This window comes from Pinus tabuliformis, chromosome 1_2 (assembly GCF_031772625.1).
Source record: "Pinus tabuliformis cultivar Carrire ecotype Pingquan chromosome 1_2, CPIR1, whole genome shotgun sequence".
In the NCBI taxonomy this organism is placed as follows: domain Eukaryota; kingdom Viridiplantae; phylum Streptophyta; class Pinopsida; order Pinales; family Pinaceae; genus Pinus; species Pinus tabuliformis.
This window is the reverse complement of record NC_142298.1, coordinates 450,269,068-450,283,567: the sequence shown is the minus strand read 5'-3', so window position 1 is coordinate 450,283,567 and position 14,500 is coordinate 450,269,068. Positions and strand designations below refer to the sequence as shown.

The window sequence follows — 14,500 nt, the reverse complement described above, 5'->3', positions numbered from 1 at the left end:
TTGAAAATCATACATTCATGTTAGTTAAGATTTGCAAGAAAATATAAATGATTCAAAGTTAAATAAGGAACCTTATTAAGAAAAAAATCCAAGTTTGGAAACCTATCTCCAAGATAGTGTAACCAATTTATTGTAGTAATAACAAAAGATAATACCAACCATAACATTGGATTGCATTATTCCATGAAACCACTCTTTTTTCAAAATGGATTGAAAGAGTTTGTTGAAATGGTTTTTAACGACATTGAATTCATAGGGAGAAAAACACTATATGTTTAGCATATTGTTGCAACACTTGTACTTGCATTTGATTGTGAAAGGTCCATAATTATAAAAGGGGGTTGAGTAGCCATTGGCAAACTTATATTTTTAGTAGTGAGGAAAATAATAACTTTGGACATAGAAGGGCGCAATTTTGCAGAAACCTGTGTGCAAAGAAAAGCCACATGAACAACATGCAACACCTCTTCCTCGTAGTTTTTTTGGATGTTGGGATCAATTACATTTGAAAGTGTACCTGACAAATAATTCTTCCAAACCTGCAAAACACATGTATTATAGATTTTTGAATATATAAAAAATAAAAATATGTAGAAGTAATGAAGATTATTTGCTTTTACAAAGAAGCCATTACCATTGTTAAGAGATATGGCATGCCATCATCATCCATAGGTGTTTTAATCCTTTTTCCAGTAATGATCTCTAAAACTAACACCCCAAAAGCATAGACATCAACCTTTTCTGTTAAATTTCCATGCACAAGATATTCTGGAGCCATATAACCTCTGTCAAAAAAAAAAAAAAAAGTGTCAACCACATTTTTTTACTAATATTTCATTTAATAGAATTTGATCTTCTCAATGTGCTTTTACCTAGTTCCAATGATTGTTGTGCTAAGATGAGTTTGATCTTCAGCGAAATGTCTAACCAACCCAAAATCTGCAATTTTAGGCTTGAAATGTTGGTCTAGTAGAATATTGCTAGCTTTTATGTCTCGATGGATGATGCGTATATCTGATTCTTGGTGAAGATAAGCTAGCCCACTAGCAGTTCCTAATATAATTGCAAACCTCTTCTGCCAATTTAACAATTTACCCATATTTTCATCTATGGGAAACCACAATTTTATCTTAAATAATTAAAATAAAATCATCAACAACAATATTTGAAATGTAGAGAAAATGATAAAGTTTATAAAGTTATGAAATATTACCAAATAGAAAGTGATCAAGGCTCTTGTTGGGAAGGTATTCATAGACCAAGAGTTTCTCTGGGCCATCCACACTACAACCAAGAAGTTTGACGAGATTTTTATGTTGAACACAACTTATCAAATTCACTTCATTGAAGAAGTCACTCACACTATCTTCTTTATTGGAAAATAATCTCTTCACAGCAATTTCCTTGCCATTTGATAGAACTCCCTGTTGACATATTAACATTTACAACGTAAATTTATAAATCATATTTTAAAACTAAATAGTACAAAAAGATAAAGTACATTACCTTAAAGACCGAACCAAAGCCTCCTTGACCAAGTTTGTTTGCAAGGTTGAAATTATTGGTAGCAATTTGTAATGTTTGAAATTTGTAATGTAATTTTGATTTGGAAATAGTTGTTAAAATGTCGAATGATGATTTGAAGTGATCTGCAAAATAAAGTATAAAAATGTTTATGAGTATACAATTTTTCATAATTGGAATTCATGTTATGCTAATCTTTCTTCTAGAAACATTGTGTATCATATACAAAACGACCAATGTTTCAAGTGGATATTCCACCCATCATCAAAGACAAATAAAAAAGTCATCATCAAAGACAAATAAAAAAATGATGTGTCCACAATGATAAGGTAAGAAAGTCCACCCAAAACATTAGTCATTTCATATATGATACACAATGTTTCCAATTTTTATTTAACAAAACAAACATAAAATGTTCTCAATATTATTTAAAATAAATTCCATAATTAATAATATTAAAAAACATATTTTATAATAAACTTTATCTTTGATTATTTATTAGAATTTATATAATTATTTGTGATTTATAGAATATTATTTTTATCAATAATTACAAAAAAAATTATAATATATAAAAGTATGAAATTATAATAAAGAATGTTTTTTAAATTTTATTATAAAAATATATTAATAAATTTAGATATTTTAATATAATTGTTTATTCGTTTTATTAAAAAAAAATGATAAAAGACAATAAATTTTTATATAATATTTTTTTTTTAAATTATATAATATAATTAATCTTATATATCATTTATTTTTAATTTTTTTTTCTAAAAGTTTAAAATTTTTATATATATATATATATTTATATAAATATGAATATTTTTTTATTGATGAAATATGAAATATTTCATAAAACTTGGATATTTCATGTGATATTTTTTTTTTAAAATATATTTTTGAATACATAAATGGATTCAACACTCTAAAAACCGAAACACTAGAATTTTTTAGATTAAACACTTAAATTCAAATTTTTAAAAATCATTGCTAAAATTTAGTTAAAATTAACCAGAAAAAATACCTAAAAAAACAAATTTATTTATAAATTATACTACACCCCCTATATATAAAATTTATCCTACCAACAAACTTGTGATATTAAATAGTTTTTATTAAATATATCATGAAATCCATGGAAATCAATAATTATTCTCTCCAATGGTTGTCATCTTTTTGGTTTCTACACTAATCATAATTATTTAAAAACATGTTCCTTAAAGTATAACACTCCAAAATACTTTAAGTTATTTAAAAAGATTTGACATGTTACCAAAAGCATAATACACCAAAATAATTACAATTATTTAAAAGGATTTACCATGTTCCATGAAGTTTGATATGAGAAATTTAATATGTTAAAGTTTGAATTTCACTATTACATGCATATGAAGTTGGGTTAAATACATTGTGTTTTTCTATTCGTAAAGTTTACAAATTCTATTTTTTTTCATTGTCAATTTTTCCTAAAATTTGGTAGAGATTCTTAAGAATCATAAGTTTAAGTTGTTTAATCTACAAAGTTTAAGTGCTTTAGGGGTTTTTTAAAGTGTTCAATCCATTTATGCATTCAAAAGTGAAATCACAATCTTGATAGAAATTGCATTGCCAAATTCCAACAAAAAAAGACATTTCGTCTATTAGTTAGTTTACACCCTCCATATTCGATGTTCATATATTTTTACTAAATTTGGTTAAATCACATCTACACAAGATATATTTTTGTTGGGATAAGTTGTATGTACTTTACAATTTTGTGTAATAGAGTAAGTAATAATTATTTAGTAATAGAAAAATATATGTAAAGTATTAAGTGGAAAATGAATTTTAATTAATTGTAATGAATAATTTTGGAGTATTAGAAAGTGATGTATCATTAATAAATGAGTATTAGCAAATAATGTAGATTGTGCAATAGTAGTTGATCAATTATTTATTAATGGTTTCTAACATGTAGAATTGGAAAATCATAAATGGTTTATGGTTGTAGCATGCATATTTATTGAATGTTAGGATTCAAGGACAACAAAATATAAATTTTAACTTACTATTATGCATGGGTCTCCACTTAGTCAACCTATGTCATAGCACCTATGGTCATGGGATATTAAATAATATTCCTAGTCTCACTTGATATTGATAAAACCTCCCAATTTTTTTTTTTAAAGGAATGGATAAGGGTACTTATATTAATAAGAGACTGGAATTTGTGCCCATAACCTTACATCTGAGTCAAATACAAAAGGAATGTCTTCAAAGGATTAAATAGGATATTTACTATCACCCTAACTGATTATACTCTTAATACTGAAGAGATGTTCACCATAAATTCTACACGAAGGCCCCAACAAAAAGCAAACTTTGCAGGCCAACATTACATAACCATACAAAAGTAGAAAAGAATACAAAGCAAAAAATTGCCTCTTCAAGAGAGAGGAGAATTCACCACAAACCATGGCCATATTCCTCCAAGTCCTTGATGTGGGGAGACATCTGACATCCAAGATGAACACCAAAAACATTACCATCCTTAGCAATTCTCTCAGTATGGATAGCGAAAATCTCCAAAGTCGTCACTTGTGCACTTAACAATCAAATTTCCTCATTGATCCTATCCAGCTATTCCTCCATGTCTGCATGGTGCACTAGTAACTTTTCTTCCAATAATAATTAGAATGAGCAACATTAACGCTCAATCATATCTCCCAAGTTGTTAATTGTGGTGATCATAACCTACATAGAGCCCAAGAGCTTATCAATAAGCTATGATGCACTGAAGACACCTTGAAGATCAGGTCTATTATCAATTCCATCCATGGAGCTTGGAGCACAAAGGAGAGCAAGAAAATACCAAGCAGACCAAGGCGAAGGACGAACCAGAGTGCCACAATCAACTATAATGAAGTTTTGGCTACTGATGATTGGAACTCATGAGATCGAGCGGTGAAATCAACTATCCTTGGATAACCATATATAATTAGACCCCAAACCATGGCACAAGGCGATATGAAACCACTAAGACCACATCCCTATGAAATTCTCACCAAGACAGAAGGAAAATGACTTACAACCCACATAGGTTGGAGGAATTAAATCTATCTTTAAACATTTCGAAGAAGACGATGCAGCTAAGAAAATATGCAATAACTTATAACCGTGTTGAAATAAATAGACAAGACAATAGAGGGAAAACACAATTGAAGGTGAGTGCCACTTGTTCTCTAGAACAATCCACAAGTGAAAATCCATGGAAGGAGGAGACTGGAGAATGAGAGAGCCTGGCCAAGGATGGGCCCAATAGTCCACTAATATACTAAGGTGGAAGTCTCTAGAGATTCCATATAAAATAAAATTCTAGGGAGTGGGAATATTAAATCGCCCCACAATGATCCATATGCCATAATTATTTATATCATTTATGGGACTAGAGATAAGCTTAGACTTGTATTAATCTCTATTATCCATTGGCTCATATTGGCCCATCCTTTTGCTATTCATCGACATTTGAATTTAGATATTTGTAGATATAATAAAATTTCACCTGCTCAAAATTTGACATTGAGGCTAGGATCATTTGTATCAAGGGAGGAGAGAGGGAAAAATAGTCTTTTCACCTTTATAAATGGGCAAATGACAAGTAAGGAGTCACCATAGACATTGAGATGCTCAATTCCTCATTTAGAAGCAAGCTCTAGACCCTTCCATAGGGCTAGAAACTTTGCATTGTTATCTGTAGCTCTTCTAAGACCCCACACATACTGCAAAACTATTTTTTCTTTAGGGCCAAAGATGATCCCTCCCCCTCCAGCCTACCCAAAAAAAGTAATTATCCCAACCGTTGGACTACATACGACCATCCCAAAACCCTTTTTTTTTATCTCCTTCCTAATACATCTTTTTAATAAAAATAACCCCTAGTTTTAATAAATATCCCTTGTTTTCACATGATACCCTTTTTATATGCCCTAATACCTATAATGCCCCTACCCCATATCTTCCCCCCAAATACTTATAATATATTGAATCTACTTTTCATGATTAGAAAAACCCCTTTATGAATGAACATGGTAAGATATTTGTCAACAAGGTGAAAACCAAATGCTATTATGTTACCAATTTTTTAAGAATTATTATATTATTACTAAACATTGTTTTTTAGAGCACATAGAATTTGTATTTTAACCAGTTAATTTTTTAATAATACACTAAGTGTACTTTAGAGTTTGGGGTTTTTCTCCCATAAGGATTTTCCCTAGGAAACCATCCTATTAATTATATGTTATCTATTTTATATGTTTCCAACTATTCCATTTCAAGTTTCTACACACATTTCTTTCTTGGATTTGTGTAAGAAGCATTTCCCCACCTCCACTTCCTTTCATTTGGTGTCAAAATATAATCACTTTGGATCCAAGGTGTCACCGTTAAGATTTTTTATTTAATCTTTGTTTGAGTCATAGCTTACATAGAAGGAAATGTTATTGTTGGGATATGACAAGCGAAACTAGATTAGAAATGGGTAATTTTAATGCTATTGACTTTGGGATTTAGAAAATTAAGATGGAGGATCTTCTCATAGATCAAGATATATGAATTGTAGTTTCTAGAGAGAAATAAATTTTTAGGAAATATGAATAGTTGGTGGTGTTGGAGAGAAATGTGAAAATCCTTATCATTATATATTTGACCAATTTAATATTGAATGTTTCCAAAAGAAACTCTAATAACTCTCTATAAGAAGTTGGGATATTATTATTGAGCTAATTTATTGGTTAATAAGCCTTTTGTATGGAAAATGTTGTCTACCTTAAGAATGGGTGATGGTGATTCTATAACGAAGCACCTAAATGCATTTGATACTATTGTGACTTAATCGATCTTAGTTGGATTGAAGATGGATGAGGAGGATAATTCTGTGACTCTTTTTTGTTCTTTGCCAAATTCATGGGAAAAATTGGTAATAGCCACTGGAATATTTGCAAAGACATTGGTTCTTGATGAAGTTTTTGTTACAGAGAAGGCGAGGAAAAAAATCTACATTCACTAATGAGGTGTTGGTTCTTCATGGAATATTGTATGAGAAAGTTAAGATGAGATAAAATGGTAAATCCAAATCCCATAGGAGACATAAGTCTCTTGGGAAGTCTAAAGAAAAATGTTGAATAACAACAAGGTCATGCATTTTGAAAGGGACCACATGGAAGAGAAAAAGAAGAGTAAGAAGGAACAGAATGATTCTAATGAATAGTCTAAAAAAATTCCTCAAGAGGATGGTGGAGATATCTTTTTTGCATATTTTGCAACTCATGTAGGCTTACAGTACATGGCTTATAGACTTAGAGCTTCTTACCATATCACTTCCACCAAGTTTGGTTTCCAGTGTGTAAGAAATATGATGGTGGGATAATATACATTGGGGATGGCTCTCCTTTTAGCATAGCTGATTGTGGTAGATTCTTGATCAAAATAACTAATGGAAGGCTACAAGGGATTAGTAAATTTTTGCATATTCCAAGTATGGTACAAAACATATTATCAATAGGCACACTTAATGATTCAATTATTTAGGTTGTTTTCTCTGAAGAATGGTGTATGTGGTTAAAGAAGCTATGGTACTCACTAAGTTTTTGTGTGAGAACTTTGTTAAAGCTTGATGTGTGCACTATTGAGTATAATAGTTATTTAACTTCTATAGAACAAAGAGTTATAAGATCTATGCCTTCATAAACAAAACCTCACAAAAAAGTTCTTGCTTCAAAAATCAAGTTACCTACAAAGAATACAATGTTATATCACCAAAGGTTGGTTCATATAGATGAGAAGGACCTAAGGGGTTTGGGAAACAATAATAATGGCAATGGATTGATTTATTTCTGTGCTTTTGAATTTGAATTTTGCAAGCATTGCATATACGAAAAACAAAAATATGTTCAATTTTATTCCAGACCTAATAAATATTCTATGTTGTTGGACTTGACTTATTATGATGCATTTGGTCTAGTTAAAGCTCTTTCAATTTCTAAGGGTTTTTATTATGTGTCATTCATTGATGATTTTTTTTGTGTGGTAAATGGATCTTTTCATTATTTAGAAAAAGTTACCTATAGCTTGGAATTCCAAAAGAGGACTAAAATCCAGGAGATTCTTGAGACTAGTAAGTTGTCTACCAATAAAAACCAATCGAAATATGACCATGATAATCATTACTACATAGAAAATTCCTTGAAGGTTCAAGATTTTAAGGGGGGAAATGCCTCTGGCATTGGCATGATCTTCCCTGAATTGACTAAATATTCATAGTCTTCTTGTATTTGTGCCTTATTTCTCTTGTAGCCTCGTTTTTTGGCTTATTTGTCTTTTCTAGAGATCGGTTTGAAATCCTTCATTTAAACCCCAAGACCAAACTATGTAGAACTTCAACCTAGTTGGTTTCTTTCCTTGTTTCAAAGATAGGAATTGTAAAAAACCATAGCTTAGTGATCTGGTATGTCCTTCATATCTTTCCCAAAACATTATTCTACAAGGGTTATCAATCATGGGTCACCTAGATCCATATCTTATGGAAGGGATTCTACTTTAACTTCTTCTAAAGTGGAGCTAACCATTTCCTATGGTGATGGATTTTTTTGAAGCTCTTCAAGAGGCCTTTTCACAGGCTTTGTAAGATTCAATAAAGGGTTATGGGATTTTTGTTCCATTGATTACATGCTTGATTGAATGTTTTCTTCCTCTGGGGACTCCTTTGGAGAGGAGAGAGACTCAAACCTATATCTATATCTAGGGATATGGTCAAGATTTGAGGTACACTAAGGAGTCAAATTTCTTCTTCTTTGGGAGACTTTTCCCAAATCATCTTGCTCTTTTTGAGAAATTCTATGTCTAAAGGGGATATGTTCATAATATAGAGAATTCTTCCAAACACTATATTGATAATAAATATCTATGAATGTTGGAAGAGGCTAGGAGACATTCATGTAAACACAAATATAAGCATATGATGTTTACCTCCATCTCTTAGTAGGCTCTGACACTTTGAAAAAGTTGTTGATGTCTTCAAGAATTTTCTCCCCCCAATATTCCTTGGGAAGAGAAAAAAGATGTACCCACACCTAGGCATCAAGGAAATATTCGTTATCTGGATTATATTGCTCCTTCCAAAATCACATGAAGAGCCCTGCAGTGTTGAAAAATATGGTCCTCTTTAAAAAACGATTGATCTGTCTTCCAAGCTGGAGAAAATGACTACGAGGAATCCTTTTTTCCCTAACTCCAATTCTATATAAACCTATAGGTCCATTTATTTCATATCCACCTGATCAGAGACTTTTCAGAGGGCCATAATCCAATGAATTTGCATATCAGAGCATGATCCTACATATAGGATATATCCTCCGATATTACTAGATTTAACCTCATATTTTGGATCTTGCATTTATTTTTGTAGGAAATACCCTATATTTCTAGCTTGCCACAATGCACCTAACAAAGGTTTTGCTACGAAACCAGAAACCCCTCTTCACCTAATTCTCTACGAAAAGGATTTCGAAGATGACGAGATTGAAGGGTAGTAATAATAGATCCAAATTTATTAATAGCTCTTGAAACAATCTAGCTAATGGAGGGGGAAAAACCCCGTCTCATGGAGCTGAGCATAGATGGCTATGTAGAAGAAACTCTAAAATTTGTAGAGTAGAGAAATGCTAAGAAGAAAATCAATAAATGTTATATTGTGTCATTCATTGATGATTATTCTAGAAGGGCATGGGTATATTATCATAGAAATAAATCTAATGATTTTAGTCAATTTAAGGAGCTTAAATTTATCTTATAAAATCACATCGGTAAGAAAATTAAGGTGTTGAGGAATAGTAATGATATTAATTTATGTTTGACAGGTTGGGTTAAACTTTGTAAGGGGAATGCATTCAAAGACATAAGATTATTCCATATACCCTTCAGTGGATTGGAGTTATAGAGTGGATAAATACAATGTAGATGGACAATGCTAGGAATATGCTAAGTGGAATTAGCTTGGAGAAGAAGTTCTAGGAAAAAGTGATTGCTACAACATGTTACTTGATTAACGTTCACATCAACTCTTGTGGATAAATATTTTGTGGAGGTTTGAATAAGCAAGAAGATCTCACTTTGAGATCTTCATGTTTTTGGTTATTAAGCATATGTTCGTGTTCCTAAGGTGAAGTGCTCAAAATTGGGTAACAAATTTATGAAATGTATTTCCATGAGTGATAGTGTTGGTGTGAAAAGGTACAATATTTGGAATCCTATGGCTAGAAAATCCTGAGTAGAAAGGAATGTCATTTTTATATAAGTTAAACCTTCTACCATAGTGGTGCAGTTGGAAGAGGATAAGAAGAAGTTAGTGGTTCAATAGTTACCACCCATGACTAAGAAATATGAACTAAAAAATGAACAAGTTCAAGATGGATCTAATGAGAGGAAAGCTTTAGAGAGTTCAAAAGAGGATGAAGAAACTCCAACTCACATTTTTAGTAGGTCCACTTGGCAAAGAAGACATATATATATATATATATACTATTATATATACATTTTATTTATTTGTTGACACTGATGAGCTTGAAATTATGAAAAAGGCACAAATATGGAAGATAAGGAGTCATGGAGATTAGTCGTGGATAGGGAAATGGCTATATTTAGAAAGAATGACACATGGGACTTGGTCCCATTTCCTAATGGATGAAAACCCATTGGATATAAATAGATGTTCAAAAAAAAATATTGGTTTAGATGGCAATGTTAAAGAGAATAAGGAAAGGTTGGTTGCAATAGGATAATCCCATTAGGGGAATTTTTAGGTAAATAATGGGCCTTAAAATGAAAAATATAATGACAAAAATCAACTTTAAAAGAGCCAGTAGATTTAAGATGATTATGTCATCCCCAAGGGTAAATACTTTTGGAGGGAAAAAAAGAAAACTGATTTTTCATCGTATTTGTTATTTATATCCTTATAGGTTTACTCAAATTTCAAATGTGGGAACTCATTGGATGCATAATCTAATTTTTCATCCAATGAGTACCCACTTTGCATATTTTTGAGTAGACCCACAACAAGAAAAATTGAAATGCATGAAAAATATGTGAATTTTTTTTACCTTTAACTCATACCTTAGGATTTAATTAATTAAATTATCAATATTATAGTAAGATCATTGTGTTAATGCTTTCATATTTTTAAGTTTAGGGTTTTTTTATCAACCGACCATTCCCTCTCCTTTGAATTTTTGTACTCATATATTCTTTGTACCTCCTCTTTCTTTTGACCATTGTACCAAAGATGAATCCTCTTTTGGATTTGAAACGTTGACAACTTTCAAATGGCATCATGGAAAATCTAAGTTCTTCATCCTATTCTACTTCATTTTCTGGCTTGGCTAGGGCCTGGAAGAAATTTCACTGGAAATCCATAAAAATATGGTAATTGTTCATGGAATTTATGGCAGTGGAAAGGAATGTGCTCATATTTAATTGGCTAGATCTAGTAGCTAAGGCAAATGAAAGTAAGTGGGGGTTTTGAAATAGCCATCTAGACACACGTATAGGCATAAGAGATGTACCTACCTTGTTTTGTATCTTCTGAGATTATTAGGAATGAACCTAAGGCATTGTTAATACCTTCTAAGATTTTTGGATCCCATAACTCATGGGGTAATAAGTATAGTCTCATCCATACAGGAGATGTCGAGAAGTCTCCTTTGTCTAGATAGAGTCCTTTCATCTGAAAGTAAAGATACAACCCTCCAAAGTCAAAAAAGTACAAACCAGTTTGAAGGACCTTTGCTTTGTCCTCTAGGTTATTAAAATTATAGTAAAGAACCCTATTGATCCTAATATAAGATCTGCAATACCTTCTAATTGCCATAAGTTATGGTTCCACCCCTCCAAAGTTTGTCTAGTTTCCTAGATACCCATAAATTTTCCAATAAGCACAAGGCCCTACATGTACTAGATGTTTTCAATTATTCTTGAAGAGACTATCTCACATTTGGGCTTGACCATTGCCTGTGGTATGCATGACTTTGGTTTCCAATTTTGATTAGCATTCAATCCCTTGTCATTGCTCTTGGTTCCTTTCTTGGTTGTTGGTTCTCGGTCATCTTGCACTACAGGGGATTTCCTTACCGAATGTTGCCAATCTTGTTGAGTTTTTTTATGTAGGTCTATGACACCCTCTCCTCTAGCGACAACATGGAAATAGGAGGAGACGGCAATTACTCCTCCTGAAGTAGCTATGAAAAAACCTTTAAACCCTAAGGATAACCACAAACCCTAGTTCATGGCACGTTGAATATGTATATGCACTTTTTGTTGTAAATTCTAAATAATACATTGAGCATGCTTTGGAGTAAGAGTTTTTTTCCCTAAAAAATTTTTCACCACTAAATTGTTGTTTAATGGTTGTATGCTTCTATATTTTTTTCTCATCGTTTAATGTAAGAACCATATTTTACACATATACTTATTTTCATTGTTTACTCCCAAACATATGTGATAATTTCATAAATTTATAAAAATATGAATTTATTGATTTTTTACAAATTATTTATTTATCACATTAATTCATAATTTAATAATTCCCAAAAATATAAAATCATCCATATAAACCAATCACAAAATAAAAATAATTATTTGATTTAAATATATCTATACATATATATAATTTAACATAAAATAATTCAAACTTAATATTGTATACTAATTAGTCGTTGGTTGGAATATTTTAAAATGTTGGTTGAAATATATTAAAATGTATTTAGATGGACACTTCAGGGATTTGTATCCTAATCTCAGGCATTAAGCAGTGCTGTTCTATCCTAACTTTATAGAAGGTAATTTTAAATTATTTAAATTAAATTTTAATATAAAATTACAAAAATGAGCGTATAGAGGTATATAACCATAATTTTAAAATATTTGGAATGTGAAACTAAAATCTTCTGCTGGCCAATAAATAACCCAATTTGTAACCAATTTATAGCTTGTAAAATGTTCACCAAACTTTTCGATGAGATTTTCAAAACAAAATTGGGATTTTGACCTAACTATTTTTTAAAATGCGTAGATTAAAATATTCATAAATTAGTTTAGAAAATAATAAAAATTTTGGTAAGAATATGATAAAATTTGTTAGAAATTTTTGAAAATTTAAATTATAATTGGGAAACTTCAAAATTTGAAATTTTTTAATAATATTAAATCTATTTTCACCATTAAAAAAACTTTAAATACCAATATTTTATTTTTTTTTAATTATTTTTTCCAAATTCCTACCAAAAAAAACTGCCCTCCAAGAGACTTTGTAGAATATCCCATTCTTAAAATAAGAATGTATTTAAACAACAGCATTCTGATTTTTTTAATTATTTTTTCCAAATTCCGACCAGAAAACTGCCATCCAGAAGACTTTGTGGAGTATCCCATTCTTAAAAATCTCACTTCATACATGTACAACGAAGGCCAAGGCAGAAGCTCAAATACGTACCTGGAAGTGGTTTTTTGCAGAGTCGCTGAATAACTTTTCTTTTCCAAATAAGCAGTCCCAGCAGCAGCAGCACAAGAGCGAGGCTAGCCAAGACCAATCCCACGTTTGAGTGATGAATTTTTCCTGCACCAAGAAACAGTCCGGCTCAGTGAGCTGAATTTTAGCAAATGCTCTTTAGATTTACCCAATAATTACAGTCACTATTCTTTCTCTTACGCTTGAATTGTGGTAGAGACGAATCAGTTGAAGGTCTGGGAGGATCACTTGATGGCGGTATAGAATGATCACTGGATGGTGGTATAGAATTACCACTGGAACTTGATGGCGGTATGGAATGACCACTGGAACTTGATGGCGGTTTAGAAAGACCGCTGGATGGCGATATATGGGGTATAGGCATGGGCAATATAATAGAGGGACTAGTTCCAGTGGAGGGTGAGGGCGAAGGGGAAGGGGCAGCCTCATTGTAAAACATGTATTCCTCATAGCGAATCATGCAGTTGTGACTGAAGCTCTGCCCCTGTTCACAACCCTGAAGACGGCCATAAAAATAATTGAGGCACTCTTTGCACAGACTGCTACTAAGGTCTCTCCAACACTGAGCCAGAGCATAAATGCCACTCCCTTTCCCTGTACCGAAACCCACATTGCTGGACACAGCATCATTCACAACCTTTTCTACTACATTTGCAGTAGATTCATCCCCAGTACTGGAGGCAGTCTTATTGCATCCTACTACATTTTTACTTTCATATGATAATTCTGAATAAAAGTTGTAAGTGGCATATCTCAGAAAACATCCATTCCCATGATAAATGCTTCCAGTCACAGTGCTACATAACCGACCCAGATCAGTTTTAGCCTCTGAAACGCAATCCCCACAAGCAGGGGCATTAAGGTCTCCCCTGCACTGAGCAAGACCGTAGATCATATCTCCATTCTGGCCATACCATGAAATGTTGTAGCCTGTCTTGTTCACATTTTCAACCAATGAATTCAGAACCACATTCAAGTTCTCTTCCAGAGCACTGCCACTAGAGTAAGAATCACCAACGCAACAGGAAAATGGATTATCTCCAGTGGGAAGATAAACAACAGCTAATGATAATCTTAGTAGTAAGAGCATGGAGAAGAGAAATATTTTGCATTTTACTGTGAATGTGAACTCAACCATTTTCTCTCTGTAATTACAGACGTTGGAAGGAGCTATTATGTAGTAAACAATCTGTCGAAGCTTTCTTTTCCCAGTAATACCCGAATTGAAAGGCAAAAAAATCTCAGAGTGCCGTATTGACGCAAATGATAAAGTTGGCTTGACTTGACTTACGCTACTTTCAGACGCTTTCTGAAGTGGAGCTCGTATCTTCGAGGCATGTAACAGTGCGTTGCGACAAAGTCGACCAATACAATGGTGGATATAGTATAAGAATGGCGTTTATTAAATTCAGA

At 32.0% G+C, this 14,500-nt stretch overlaps 1 protein-coding gene across 1 annotated transcript; it reads right to left on the bottom strand.

Annotated features, from left to right (window-relative positions):
* Positions 1-266: 266 nt before the first annotated feature.
* On the bottom strand, positions 267-14,243 carry LOC149206305 (cysteine-rich receptor-like protein kinase 2). Its single transcript, XM_089397651.1, has 8 exons — positions 13,236-14,243; positions 13,052-13,174; positions 2,161-2,177; positions 1,507-1,618; positions 1,214-1,424; positions 873-1,107; positions 635-785; positions 267-539 (listed from the first exon to the last, which is right to left on the bottom strand). The coding sequence occupies exons 1-8, from the start codon at positions 14,223-14,225 to the stop codon at positions 276-278; spliced, it is 2,103 nt and encodes a 700-aa protein (XP_089253777.1). The 5' UTR covers positions 14,226-14,243; the 3' UTR covers positions 267-275.
* Positions 14,244-14,500: the final 257 nt, after the last annotated feature.

What these genes read in the sequence shown, in the direction of transcription:
- LOC149206305 (XM_089397651.1), bottom strand. Translation starts at nt 14,225, where the DNA reads ATGGTTGAGTTCACATTCACAGTAAAATGCAAAATATTTCTCTTCTCC. An exon ending in GCTTTGGTTCGGTCTTTAAG is followed by an intron (nt 1,425 to 1,506) that starts GTAATGTACTTT and finishes ATATGTCAACAG; the next exon opens with GGAGTTCTATCAAATGGCAA. An exon ending in ACAACAATCATTGGAACTAG is followed by an intron (nt 786 to 872) that starts GTAAAAGCACAT and finishes TTTTTTTGACAG; the next exon opens with AGGTTATATGGCTCCAGAAT.